Raw genomic sequence first — 13230 nt, 5'->3', positions numbered from 1 at the left:
AAAATACTATTTAAAAAAAAAAACCTTCAAACTAAAATGAAATTTTATTTTCTAGAAAATATATTCAAAATGTATATATTTGTATTGCAATATACTTTTTAAAATATTTAAATATATATTATAAATTCTTTTAATCATATGTATTAAATTTACTTTAAAATTACAAATATAATTAATTGCATAATAAATAATAAAATAATAGTATTAAAATTCATTATTATTATTTATTAATTAAATATTATTATTTTAAATATGTATTACTAATAAAATGAGTCAATTATTTTTTTTAAAAAAGTGAATAGTAATTTTAAGTGTAAAGCAAGAGAATTTGAAAAAATAATATAAAATACTAAAAATTTAAAAGAACGACCTAAGACGTGGAAAAATAGATAAAAATGAAAGTGAATGGTCCTTCAATGTTTTTTTTTTTTTTCATCTCAACTCTCAAAACATAACATTGTAAATCTATTTTAATTTAACATAATATATAAAAATACAAAATATCATATTGTTACAAAAATTAGAAAATCAAGAAGGCATACAAAAAAAAAAAAAAAATGTGTTAGACTTAATTCAATAAAAATGATCAATTGAATGTACAATATTTTTATAAATTCCAACTTAAATTTGACAATAAGATACATAGCAAATTTTTATTTATAATATACTCCTTCCGTCCCATAAATATAGTTTTAATTAAGTTGGACACGAGATTTAAGGAATATTAATATTATATTGGTAGTTGGTAAAAAGTATGGATAAAATATATTTTTGCCCTTGTGAGTGTATTAAAATAAAAAATAGTGGCAATTGTGTAATAAAAATGAAAAAGTAGGGTAGTTTTATAGTGATATGATTATTTATGTAAATAAAACTATTGTTTTGAGACGAACAAAAATGGTAAACAAAACTATTGTATTCCATTTGCATTTTGTACGGAGTTTTAGAAATATTAGTATTATATTGGGATAAAGTAGAAATAAATGTAAAAAGACTAAATGAACCCTATTAGTATTGTAGTATGATATAAAGGTAATGACATTTGTATAATATATTGTAAATTGAAAGAATATTTGTAATGTTAGATAGATAGTACAATTACTAAAAAAAAAAATTAATATTTTTTTATGGAACATACTAAAATAAAAAAAATAGATAGATTGTTAAGGGAAGGGAGTATAATAAAAGATAGTAGGCAGTATTATTCATGACATAATACCTATTCTCTATCACATACCCCCAGGCCAATCGGAAACGCCCTGTCCCTCCGACAATAGGCAGCTCCCGGCCCATCGGGATCCCGAGCGAGTTCCTCCCTGCCGCGCTCAGCGTGCTCCCGTTGTACAGCCCCGCCGTGAAAACCACATTGAGAGTCAACGCCAACGCGACCTCCCGCATATCCGCCGAAACCAACATCCCTTGGACCCGCCCGAGCCCCGGCGAGCCCTTGTCGGGATTCGCCGTGATCGTAGCGTCAGAAACCCTGAGGAGCCCGAATTGCGTCGGCGAGTTAGCCGTTATCGAGGGCCATGCAACCTCATATATGTTCAGGCCCGACCCTCCCTCGGTGCTGTGGACGTAGTAACGGATGCCCGTCGATTTCTCCCTCCAGCGAGATAAGGTTTCGAAGAAATCGCTTGGATTATCGGATTTTTTCGTCGTCGTCGTCACCGCCGCTGCTGTTGAAATGGTGAATAGGAGGAAGACGATGAAGAGCAGCCCCTCCATTGATGATGGATGAATTTAAATTATTTTGTAGAGGTGGAAGTTATGGCTAAGGGTTTGGTTTAGGGTTTGTATTTATAGGGTAAAATAGAGCTATGGGTTTAGGGTTCTTGAAATTATTGTCATTTTTGTGCATAGATTGTAAGACTTTGTTATGTTTTTGTCGGAAGTTTTTGAAAAACATATCGTGACATCCCAGCCCGCAAGTCAAATTTGCATTCTTAGAGGTAATTTATCCTTAAATTACTCTAAAGTAAGCACGTTTAATTTTAAGCACTATAAAAAAAATTAATTTTTTATAGTGTCTAGATTGCCCGTAACAATAAGACCATCACAAAAATAAGTTTATGTTACAAAATTAACTGACATAAAAAGATTTTTTCGATGGTCAACCTTTTTTTATTTGCTTCGATAAGTTATCCGTAACAAATACACAAAATTATAAGTTGTCCTATATGCATTTGTTACGGAATTCAAACCGTAACAAAAAAAGGTCCATATTTTAATTATTAAAAAAAAAATTAATAAGTCTTTCAAAAAGAAGTGCACATTATTGACATGAATAATAGTTTATTCAATTTATTTAACCTATAATCAACTTTGGATGGTCTAATACCGGTTCATTCACACACAGGAATTGGGCAAGCAACGGCTTAACTGCGGGGCATCACACATATGCTACTATGTTCAATTATAAAATATCTGGGCTCCTTTCATTCAATGTTTTTTGATGAAATATTTTTTGTGTGCGGTAATTGTATTAAAAATATAAAATATAATTATTTTAAGTTGAATACTTAATTTTTTGACTTTTTGTAATGTATTTTTAACTTTTTATAATGAGTATTTGAAGTTTTTTCTACCTTTTGACTTTTGTATTAAATATTTTGTATTTTTTATTGTTATTTTTTGGGAATCGAAATTGAAAAATAATGTTAAAAGAAAAAACGATTTTTTCTCGCATTAAATATTATATAAAATACACAGTTTTATTATATTAAAAAAATTAAAATTTTAAAACTTCCATAAAAGCATAGCCCTATTTTCTTTTAATATTATTGTCAATTATTTTCATATTTGCATAGGTGCTAAATATTTTTAAAATGTTTTTATATTAATTTATATGATTTCATTGTATTATTAATATAATTAAAATAAATAATTTTTTAATTATCCATGTGCTGAATTTTTAATTTCGAATCGAGCCACAATTAGGAAGTCTATAATTCTGAGGTTTTTTATTTAGAGGATCACTTTTAGCTATGTTATTTTGGAGTTCAATTTAATTTTACAAGTTTTATTATTAGCCATTATAACTATTTCTCTTTTAAAAATATACCCTTATAATGAGTACTTACTCTGGTATCACAGTTACGTTAGACACTATAATTTATGGGAGATATAATTGTTAAATAATTAATAATATATTAATGAATTTAATTATAATATAATTTTTTTTTTCGTCTCAAAACTATAGGCTTAATTGGATTGGACACAAAATTTAAAAAATATTGATATTATATTAATAGTTGATACAAAGTATAGATAAAATACTTTTTTATCTTTATGAGTGTATTAGTGTAAAAAGTTGTGGCAATTGTGTAATAAAAATAAAAAAGTAGGAGTAGTTTTAAGGTGATATGGTTATTTATGGAATTAAAACTATTATTTTGGGACAAACAAAAACAGTAAACAAGACTATTGTATTGGGACAGATGGAGTATTAAAATTAAGATAATTAATTAATTTAATAAAAAAATTAAAAAAATTATAAATTATAAAATTTAAAATATGATTAAAATATAAATACTTTTCCAAAAAAAAAAGACATAATATATGAGATAGACGAAAATAAAAAGTATAACATGATATGTGGGGCGGAGGGAATATATATATATTTTTTTTGTCTAAACACAAAATATTTATTTCTTTCTGTTTTTTAGTAAGTATGAACTCTACTACATATTTATGTCAATATTCTTACAATAACTTTATACATCATATGAGTAGAATAGTTTTTACATATCAAAACCATATATTAGTAATTATTATTAAAATATACTTTTTCCGTTCCAATACAATATTCATGTTTATCATTTTTGTCCGTTCCAAAATAATAGTCTCATTTCCATAAATAACCGTATCACCATAAAACTATCCCTACTTTTTTATTATTATTACACAATTGCCACTATTTTTAACACTAATATACTCACAAACGCAAAAAAAATTATTTATCATTACTTTTTACCAGGTACCAATATAATATCAATATTCCTTAAATCTCGTACCAACACAATAAATCTATAATTTTGGAACAGATGAAGTAATATTTATTAAACTCCAAAAAATTGTATAATTACCAAGTAAACGAATGAAATATTATAAAATATTTATATTATCAAAATAATTATTCATACCCAATATAAAAAGAAAAATAATTATTCAAAAATACAAAATAAACAAACTCAGTATATATCCATATATTTTGTTATTTTATCCTTATACTATTCTCAATAAATAAATATTTTGATAACTCAAAATAATATATGTGGAGAGAACAAATTAAACATTATGTTTAAATGTGTTTCAACTTTGGTTTACAGTAATTTTCAATATCTTTATTTCATCTTTTAAGTAATATTCTTTTCGTAAAAAAAATATTACTTCCTCCGTCCCAGATACCGTGTCTGCTATACTGTAAACACGGTATTTTAGGAGGAGTTAATTAGTAGATAATTAAGAATGTATTAGTGAAAATAATTATCCTATAATATAAATAATTATAAATTAAGATTAACATAACTAATTAGGTTAATTAAAATTAAAAAAAATTAAAATTAAAACAATTAAAATGAGATTAAAGTGTGTAATCATTTTCCAAAAAAGGAAAGTGACATGGTATGTGGGACGAACAGAAACGGCAACGTGGACATAATATCTGGGACGGAGGGAGTAGTATTTTAGTAATAATTGTTAGTATACAATTATATAAAGACAAAATTATCCTTACTAAAAAATAATTTATGTAACGATATGACTGTACATAAATGTAAAAATAGGGGTATTGTAATTTATAATATGAGTGGTGATTACTACAAAGAAAAATGTACACTTGACGGAAAATAGAAATACGTAAATATTTAATAAATTATTAAAAAAAAAAAAAAAAGTATTGAAACAAAATCTCAAAGTAATAAAATCCTTAACTTCCTCGAACACTCGTATAGTCTCCATAATAGACATAGGCCGTATTATTCATGACAAAACTATTCTCGACAGGATCAAACGAATACGTATTCTCCAGAACATATCCCCTCGCCATCAAGAAGGTCCCGGACCCTCCGGCGATCGGAAGGACCCGCCCGGTCGTAATTTCGAGCGGGTTCCTCCCCAAGACGCTCAACGAGCTCCCGTTGTACGGCCCCGCCGTGAACACCACATTCACCACCATCGCCATTGCCCGTTCCCGCCGATCCGCCGACATCATCATGCCTTGCACGTGCCCTAACTCGGTCGAGTTCTCGTCGTAATCTGCCGTGATCGTACAATCGAGGACGCTCAATTGCCCAAATTGCGTCGGCGACGAATCCGTAACCGATGCTTTTGCAACCTCGTATATGCCTTGGCTCGGCCCTCCCGAGGCGCCGTGGACGTAGTAACGGATTATCGCCGATTTCTCGCCGGGTCGGGTAATTAATAAATCGTTCGAAGCGACGCCCGCCGCAGCCGCGGCTGCGGGAATGGTGAATAGGAAAAATGAAATGAGGAGAAGTTTGGGCATTGTTGATGGATGAATTTAATTTAATTTAATTTAAAGATACGAGAGTTAGGGTTTTAATTTAGGGTTTCTATTTATAGATGAAATGAATCAATAGACATTTAGTTTGAAGAAATTAGGGTTCTTACATTAAGGTTGTAAATAATTCCAATATGCAATTAATCTAAATAATTAATAAATTTCTGGCAAAAATCTTGTCTACATTGAAAAGTTGACTGAGATTATTTATTTTATCACTTTGGAACGAGTCAAATTTAAAAAACAAATGTTGGTTTAAAACTTGAGTCTCAATTTCTTTTTTATGCATAATCATTGTAATTTTTATAAAATTATATTATTATTTTTTTATAAAAATATCATATCTAACACTAATAAAAATAAATATATGATAATATATAAAATCTTAGACAAACAATTTTATTTAATTTTTATTATTATTTTCAAAACTCTCCAAAATTCTGAAATATATCTAAATACAAAATTTTCAATCATTTTAAATTTAGGTTTAAGAAGTAAGAACACATTGGACCAATAAATTAATTAGTAATTATTCTCATTGCATGTTGAAAATATTTTAATTCCATATATTATTGAAGCATGCACGTAGTTGTTACAATTTGATTTATTTATATGCAAATAGTTAATTTATAATATATGAAGATGATGTGATTGTCCAACCTTAGTTGACTAATCTTATTTATAAATATACTATATATTGATTTGATTAAATCACAAATAGATTTTAATCGCATAAATAAAAGAAAATTAAAAAATTAAAAAAAATAAAAAATTGCTTTAGAGAAAATAGAGAATTTTAAATATATATGAATAGAAATAAAATATTATAGCACTTTAAGAAAAGAAATGAGGAAATTTAAACGAAAAAAAAAAAAAAAAAAGAATATGATTCTGACGGCAAACAAAGACTTGAAGGTTGTATCTTCAATTTTGGCAAAATTGTACAAAATTCACGTGTGATTTCATCAAATTGCGTCAAATTCTTTTATACTTTTAAAATTGTGTCAAATTCCTTCATGGTTTCATAAAATCTACGTCTAATACCATCGGTTGTCCTTATTCAGCGGTGTTGACTCTGTATGCGACTAAACTACGAATAAGTTTCAGAATTTTATTTCAAAATTATTTTAATTACAAATATATTCATTATTTTTAGATTTAACCTCAAAGAACAGTAAATATATTCATAAATAATTGTTTTTCTCTTATTTTAATAGTTTTTTAGTATTATTTGAGGCTAAATAGAAAAGAAACTAATATATTTATAATTTTAGGGGTTTAGAAATAGAGATTCTGAAATTCATTCGCACTTTAAGCACGTGTAGATCAAATATCGTTAAACAAAGGACGGTCGAAGAAGTTAGACGAGAAATTTATGAAATCATGAAAGAGTTTCACGCAATTTTTTTTTAAATATAAGAATTTTGCGCAATTTCGTAAAACCATGAATAGATTTTGCGCAATTTAACCTTCAACTTTAAATTTCTCACAATAAGATTCACATCTAAAATCTATTTTTTGTTTTATACAAAATATAGTTTATTTTTGGTAAATTTAAATTGAAATCAATATTATTCATTCATGTACAATTTTAAATAAAAATACAATAGTTTCTCTAACAAAATATTATTAAAAAAAAAAAAACTCAAATCAATACCACATTTCAAATTAATTTCAAACAAAACCAAACTCAATCACTACTCTCACAATTAAAACATCAAAATGAAAAATCTAAGAACAATATAAAATTACAAATGAATACACTATTTTAATTTATTTATTTATTTTGTGAAAAAAAAAAAAAAAAGTCTGAGGTTCTATAACCACTATGTTGTCAACAATCTATGTGCATTCAATTATTTTTTTTAAATATAATATAAAAAATATCAAATAAAGTGGGAGCTTGTAAATCCAACCTCACCGTCACGATTTTACTTTTATATTATCAGACCATTTTTTTACCGGACTATGTTCAATTCTTCTCATGTCAACATGTATGTAATGTATATAAATAATTACAAAATCCAACTTTTTGAATTAAAAATTTTTTTTATAATATTTTTAATAAAAAATATATAAATTTAATTTAATCATTTTAAAAGAAAATAGCAACGAATACAAGACAGACAAACTCGGTGCCAGACGTATCGTAAACTACGATGGATTAAAAATTTTAAACCCATGACATCGTGGTCACAAATTCACTCTCCACACCACCAGATTATCCTTTACGAAATTTGATTTTTCTTTATATATTATATGTAAATAGGGGTTGAATGTAATATTTGTATGAAAAAAATAAATAAATAAATAACATATGCTTAATAAATTATAATATTACATAGTAAAGAAATTGAAAAGAGTATTAAGAGGCTCCATTTAGACATAAATTTTGGAAAAATTTAAGAATAAGTAAAAATTGAGTATTCAATATAATATTTTATTAAAAAAAATACTTATATATAATATGAGGTTGAAAATTTTGGCCATTTGTTACATAATTTAATTAATTCCTCAAATAATATTAAAAATTGGTTCGCTTCTCAGTCCGGTCCACGAGAATCAGCCCAATCCTTTGTACCCAAATCCTAACCCATTACCCTAAGCTCAACTTTTCCAAAAAGAGAGTTTGCTTGATTATAAGTTTTGTTTGTTTGGTTTTTAATACCAAAATCCAATTTAATTAGGCCCAGGCCCTGTTTGTTTGCATTTAGAACTTGTTCCTTTGCCATGATTAATTGGATTCATTTTTATTTCGATTCAATTATATTAATTTGGGTTTATTCGAATTTTTCTTCAAGAATAATTTGTATTTTTTATTATGAAGTTTGATTAGATGAAGCTCATATATAAATTCAGAATATACAATATTTTCTATATAAAAAAAAGTTATTGATGATAAATAATATCAAAAATTCAAAAATATATATATAACAGAACGTTCTATTAAAAAAACACGTATGCTGTATTGTTCATGACAAAATAATTCTCAACGGGGTCGAACAAATACAAATTTTCTATCACATAACCTTTGGCCATCTGAAAAAAACCCGACCCTCCAACAATCGGCACCTCTCGGCCTGTGGTGATCCTGACCGGATTCCTCCCGAATGCACTCAACGTGCTCCCATTGTACAGCCCTGCTGTAAACACCACACTGACGATCGACATCAGTGCCGTCTCTTGCATGTCCGGCCAAACCAACATCCCCTGCACTCGCCCCAGCTCCGGCGAGTCCTTGTCGGGACCCACCGTGAGCTTAGAGTCCATAACACTAACCTACCCAAGTAATACAATATTCATTAAACTTCACATACAATTCATACTCAATAAAACTAATACTCCCTCCATCCCATAAATATAGTCTTAATTGGATTGGGCACATGATTTAAGGAATATTGATATTATATTGGTAGTTGATAAAAAGTATGAATAAAAGATTTTTTTGCCCTTGTGAGTGTATTAGAGTAAAAAGTAGTGACAATTGTGTAATAAAAATGAAAAAGTAAAAATAGTTTTATGGTGATATGGTTATTTATGGAAATAAAACTATTATTTTGAGACGGACAAAAATGGTAAACAAGACTATTGTATTGGAACGGAGGGAGTACTATTTTCGTCCCTTATCAAATTGGTCATTTGGGGTTCTGTAGTAGATCAAGAAATAATAGTATTTTATTTGTTAGTGAAAGTGTGTAAGAGATTTGACATTTTTACCATTTGATTTTATGTATAAAGTAATTGTATGTGTTATTGTATGTTTATAATTTAGATCAAAGTTAAATGTATTTTGATATTAGTGTATAGTTACTTTCTCTAAAATAAAAAATAAATACTTTGAAATGGAACAGACCAAAATAGTAAAAAGAATACTTTGAATTGGAACGGAAGGAGTATGAAAATGAAAAAAAAAAAAAAAAAAAAAAAAAAAACGACTAACCTGTCCAAATTGTGTCGGCGAACCTTCCGTGACCGATGCTCTTGCAACCTCGTATACGTTGGGGCTCGGCCCTCCCACGGCAGCATGGGCGTAGTAATGGATGATCGCTGCCGGTTTCGCCTTGCGTCGGGGAATCGAGTTTTTTGGATCGAAGGACGCCGCCGACAAGAAAATGGTGAGTAGGAGGAAGGAGATGAAGAGAAGTTTAGCCATTGATGGTCGATGAATTTGATTTAGGTTGTAGAGGTGAGAGTTAGGGTTAAGTCTTGGATTTAGGGTTTTTATTTATAGTCGAATTGAATTAATATTGAGTTATGGGAAGAAATTAGGATTTTTTTTTTTTTTTTCTTTGTTTAAGTTATTTAAGGTGTTATTTCCTACAATGATTATAAATTATTTCAAAGTCTTCTCTCCATTGGAATGTAGATTAAGTTAATGATTTCATCACTACCAATCTAGTTGAATTGAACAACGAGTATGGAAGTTACTACTTGATTATGATTACAATTTATTACATACTTGGTTAAGGTAGTTATTAGTCATAATCAGAAAATAGGAGTATAAAATTAAATATTAATATAATATGAATATTGATAACATATGATAATAGTCGATTAATACAATATATATCATTATTAATCTCATCGCATAATGTTACATATAACATATACATTACAATATACGGTAATAAAGCACAAATATATTACTCCTTCCGTCTCGTATAATTTTTTTTTATTTAAGTCCGTCTCACATAATTTATTTATTTATTTGGAAAATATGATATACACTTTAATCACATTTTAAATTTCATAAGTTATAATCTTTTTAGTTCTTAATTAAATTATTTATTTATTTTAATGTTAATTTATAATTATTTTTACCAATTATAGAGATCGCATATTACACGCATTGATAATTTTTTGTTCACGGCTTAAATGTTACTTCATTGATCTATTTGTTTTTATAAAATAATAATAATAATAATAATATTGACATTGAATATTTTATTTTTTGTGCAGGATATTATATCTAACCAAAAAAATAAAATAAAATACAAGTAAATACATCAAAACAATATATTAAGACCAGAGACTTGAAGGTTGCATGTTAATTCCATTTTTAACTCTTTTGGGTATGTATTTAAGATTTTATTTTGGTGTCGTACAATTCATTGAAAAAAAAATTCTCAAAATTATCCAATTAGACATATTTTTTTATTATTTAATATGATGTATAGAAAATCAAATTTGTATACAAAACATCACATTAAATACCTATATTTAAATCACAATCAAACACTATTTCAATTTAATATTTTATTATTCTCAAATCTCAATGCTAAATTCAAACCTTCAAATTAAAGAATACATCTTTAAAAACACCTCATTGAATTTTAATTAATTGAACTTAATAAATACTTGGATGTTAGTATAGTCAAATGGGAAAATAATTCAAATTAAACCCTATTGTTAAATTTAAATGGAAATAGTCTACAAAATTGTAAAAAAATGCTATAGATAAAATAAAATATAAAGAAATATATATATATATATATTGTTGATGGAGTTTTTTCTTCTCTTAATTCTTACTTTAATTTATATACTTAGACTTCAAACTTATTACCCTTAATTATGCATTTTCTAATTGATCTTTGATTCTATCTATAATATTATCTGATATTTGACTTTTTTTTGTAATTTGTTCTTTCAATTTATTTTATTCTAATCCTTTTTTATCCATCAATACCAGCAGTTTTTTTGGAGTTTAATTTTAATATTATTATTATAAAATCATCGATTCTCTATACAAATATAATTTCTTTTCACAAAAGTATTATACTTTAAATTACTATTTGAAAAGATTAAACTTGAAAAAAACATACGATTGAGCATTGTCGGATGTTGAATAACCGTTTCACCTAAAAGCTCGAACTATTATGAAAATGCAATTATTAATCATATATTTGCAAACGGGAGTCCCCAACGTAAAAGCATACTTTAAACTACTATGTCTAGGACTGCAAAATATTACATTCAAACTATTTTTCGAACTAAAAAATCAAAATCAGTCTAAAGAGAATAGTCAACTAGACACACCTCTTATGTTTACCGTCGTCACCTCATTAGACTTGTGAAAATTTGAGTAACAACGGTGCTTAAATGATGCATTTGCGTCCGATATAGCTACTAGAGGACATCAAATTTGTAGTACTAATAAATAATATGAATTCAAAATCTCCATGAATAAATAGCTTGAATCGAAACAAATTGCAACCACTTATGCATAACATGTATTTATAATGGTACAACAAGTGTAACAAATACATATCTCGCGTGAGAAAAGATTATTTTGACGCTACTTTTTATTACAAAATGTGGCGTGAAAAAAGCTTTTTGCATCGCGAATACATATTATAGTAAAGATGCGTAATTAAGTGATAGAAAATTAACAAAATATGAAGTAATAGAGAAGGAAAATAAATTTTATTTCTTAATTCTTTTCCACTGTCAAACTATTATAATAAATAGATATATATAATGGATAAACACAAATATCAGTGATTTATTATCCAATATTCACTAAATCAATATATATCAAACTTTATTATATAATCATCAAATTAATATAGGATTATTCTCAATTAATATCATAATTAAGTTCTATCACCAAGTTGTGACAAAAATATATTTTGTACAAAAAAATAACTATTTGTTATAGTTTTCTAGCCGTTGCAAAAAAAAATAATAATATTTCCTCCGTCCCATTGAAAAGTTGTCATTTTTCATTTTCGTCCGTCCCAAAACAAGGTTACCATTTCATAATTTAGTAATTGTACTACTTACCTAACATAATAAAAATCCTTCCAACTTACACTATATTATACAAATATGATTACTTTTATATTACACAATACTAATAGGGGTATTTTTGTCTTTTCACTACAATCCATTATAATACTAATATTAAAAAATCTACGTGCCAAAAGTAAACGGCAACCTTGCACCGGAACGGAGGGAGTAATAACTTTTTGCATTGCTTGAGCCAATCATTCACATAAGTGATATCGAACATGAATGTATGCGGGCATTGCTAGCAATATTTTGTCCGGATACCATAACTGGAGTTTGTTTGTTAGCTAACACATCAGCTCGATTTCGTAAAATTTACGGTATAATATGTTGGTTGTAATCAGGGCCGTCTCGGGGTCCGGGTGAAAGGGGCGACCGCTCAGGGCCCAATCTAAATTGGGATCTATTATTTATTTATGTTATATATAAATTATTTATATATACAAATTATTTGACATTAATATATTAATACAAAAGCATGGTTTAGCTATATTTTGAAACTCAGTGTAAATCTCTATATACTTTAAAAATGACATGAACCCTTATACTTTAAAAAATATTCCATGAAACTCATTTTTATATTTTTTTGGCGATGAGAAGATGACTTTTCATCTATATTTTTTGCATGACGAGGGTTTAATATAGCGTTTGTTAAAATATAAGGGAGCGTTACGCAATTTTTAAAAGGTATGCTAGAAAAAATGTTTTTTTTTTATTTATATTTTATTATAGGTAAAATATATTATATATATATTTAAGGGCCTCTAATTTTTATTTAGCCCTGGGCCCTTCAAAAGTCAGGAACGGCCCTGGTTGTAATGGTGGGACTAGTTTGATAATTCTTGTTTAAATTCTTATTAGTTTGTATTTAAATACAAAATATGACTATTTTTGATCATTTTAATTTATATAGGGAT

General features: G+C 27.2%; 3 protein-coding genes across 3 annotated transcripts; all 3 read right to left on the bottom strand.

The window, feature by feature from the left end:
• Positions 1–357: 357 nt before the first annotated feature.
• On the bottom strand, positions 358–1728 carry LOC127261667 (dirigent protein 1-like). The gene is made up of 2 exons (XM_051289963.1): positions 1238–1728; positions 358–370 (listed from the first exon to the last, which is right to left on the bottom strand). The coding sequence occupies exons 1-2, from the start codon at positions 1726–1728 to the stop codon at positions 358–360; spliced, it is 504 nt and encodes a 167-aa protein (XP_051145920.1).
• Positions 1729–4930: 3202 nt separating this feature from the next.
• On the bottom strand, positions 4931–5509 carry LOC127261666 (dirigent protein 22-like). Its single transcript, XM_051289962.1, has one exon. The coding sequence runs from the start codon at positions 5507–5509 to the stop codon at positions 4931–4933; it is 579 nt and encodes a 192-aa protein (XP_051145919.1).
• Positions 5510–8434: 2925 nt separating this feature from the next.
• On the bottom strand, positions 8435–9722 carry LOC127261893 (dirigent protein 21-like). Its single transcript, XM_051290321.1, has 2 exons — positions 9465–9722; positions 8435–8803 (listed from the first exon to the last, which is right to left on the bottom strand). The coding sequence occupies exons 1-2, from the start codon at positions 9675–9677 to the stop codon at positions 8471–8473; spliced, it is 546 nt and encodes a 181-aa protein (XP_051146278.1). The 5' UTR covers positions 9678–9722; the 3' UTR covers positions 8435–8470.
• Between the last annotated feature and the right edge of the window lie 3508 nt (positions 9723–13230).

Source organism: Andrographis paniculata, unplaced genomic scaffold (assembly GCF_009805555.1).
Source record: "Andrographis paniculata isolate CXL003 unplaced genomic scaffold, ASM980555v1 Contig64END, whole genome shotgun sequence".
Classification (NCBI taxonomy): domain Eukaryota; kingdom Viridiplantae; phylum Streptophyta; class Magnoliopsida; order Lamiales; family Acanthaceae; genus Andrographis; species Andrographis paniculata.
Note: the sequence above shows the minus strand (reverse complement) of the source record. Positions and strands in the feature narration are given on the sequence as shown.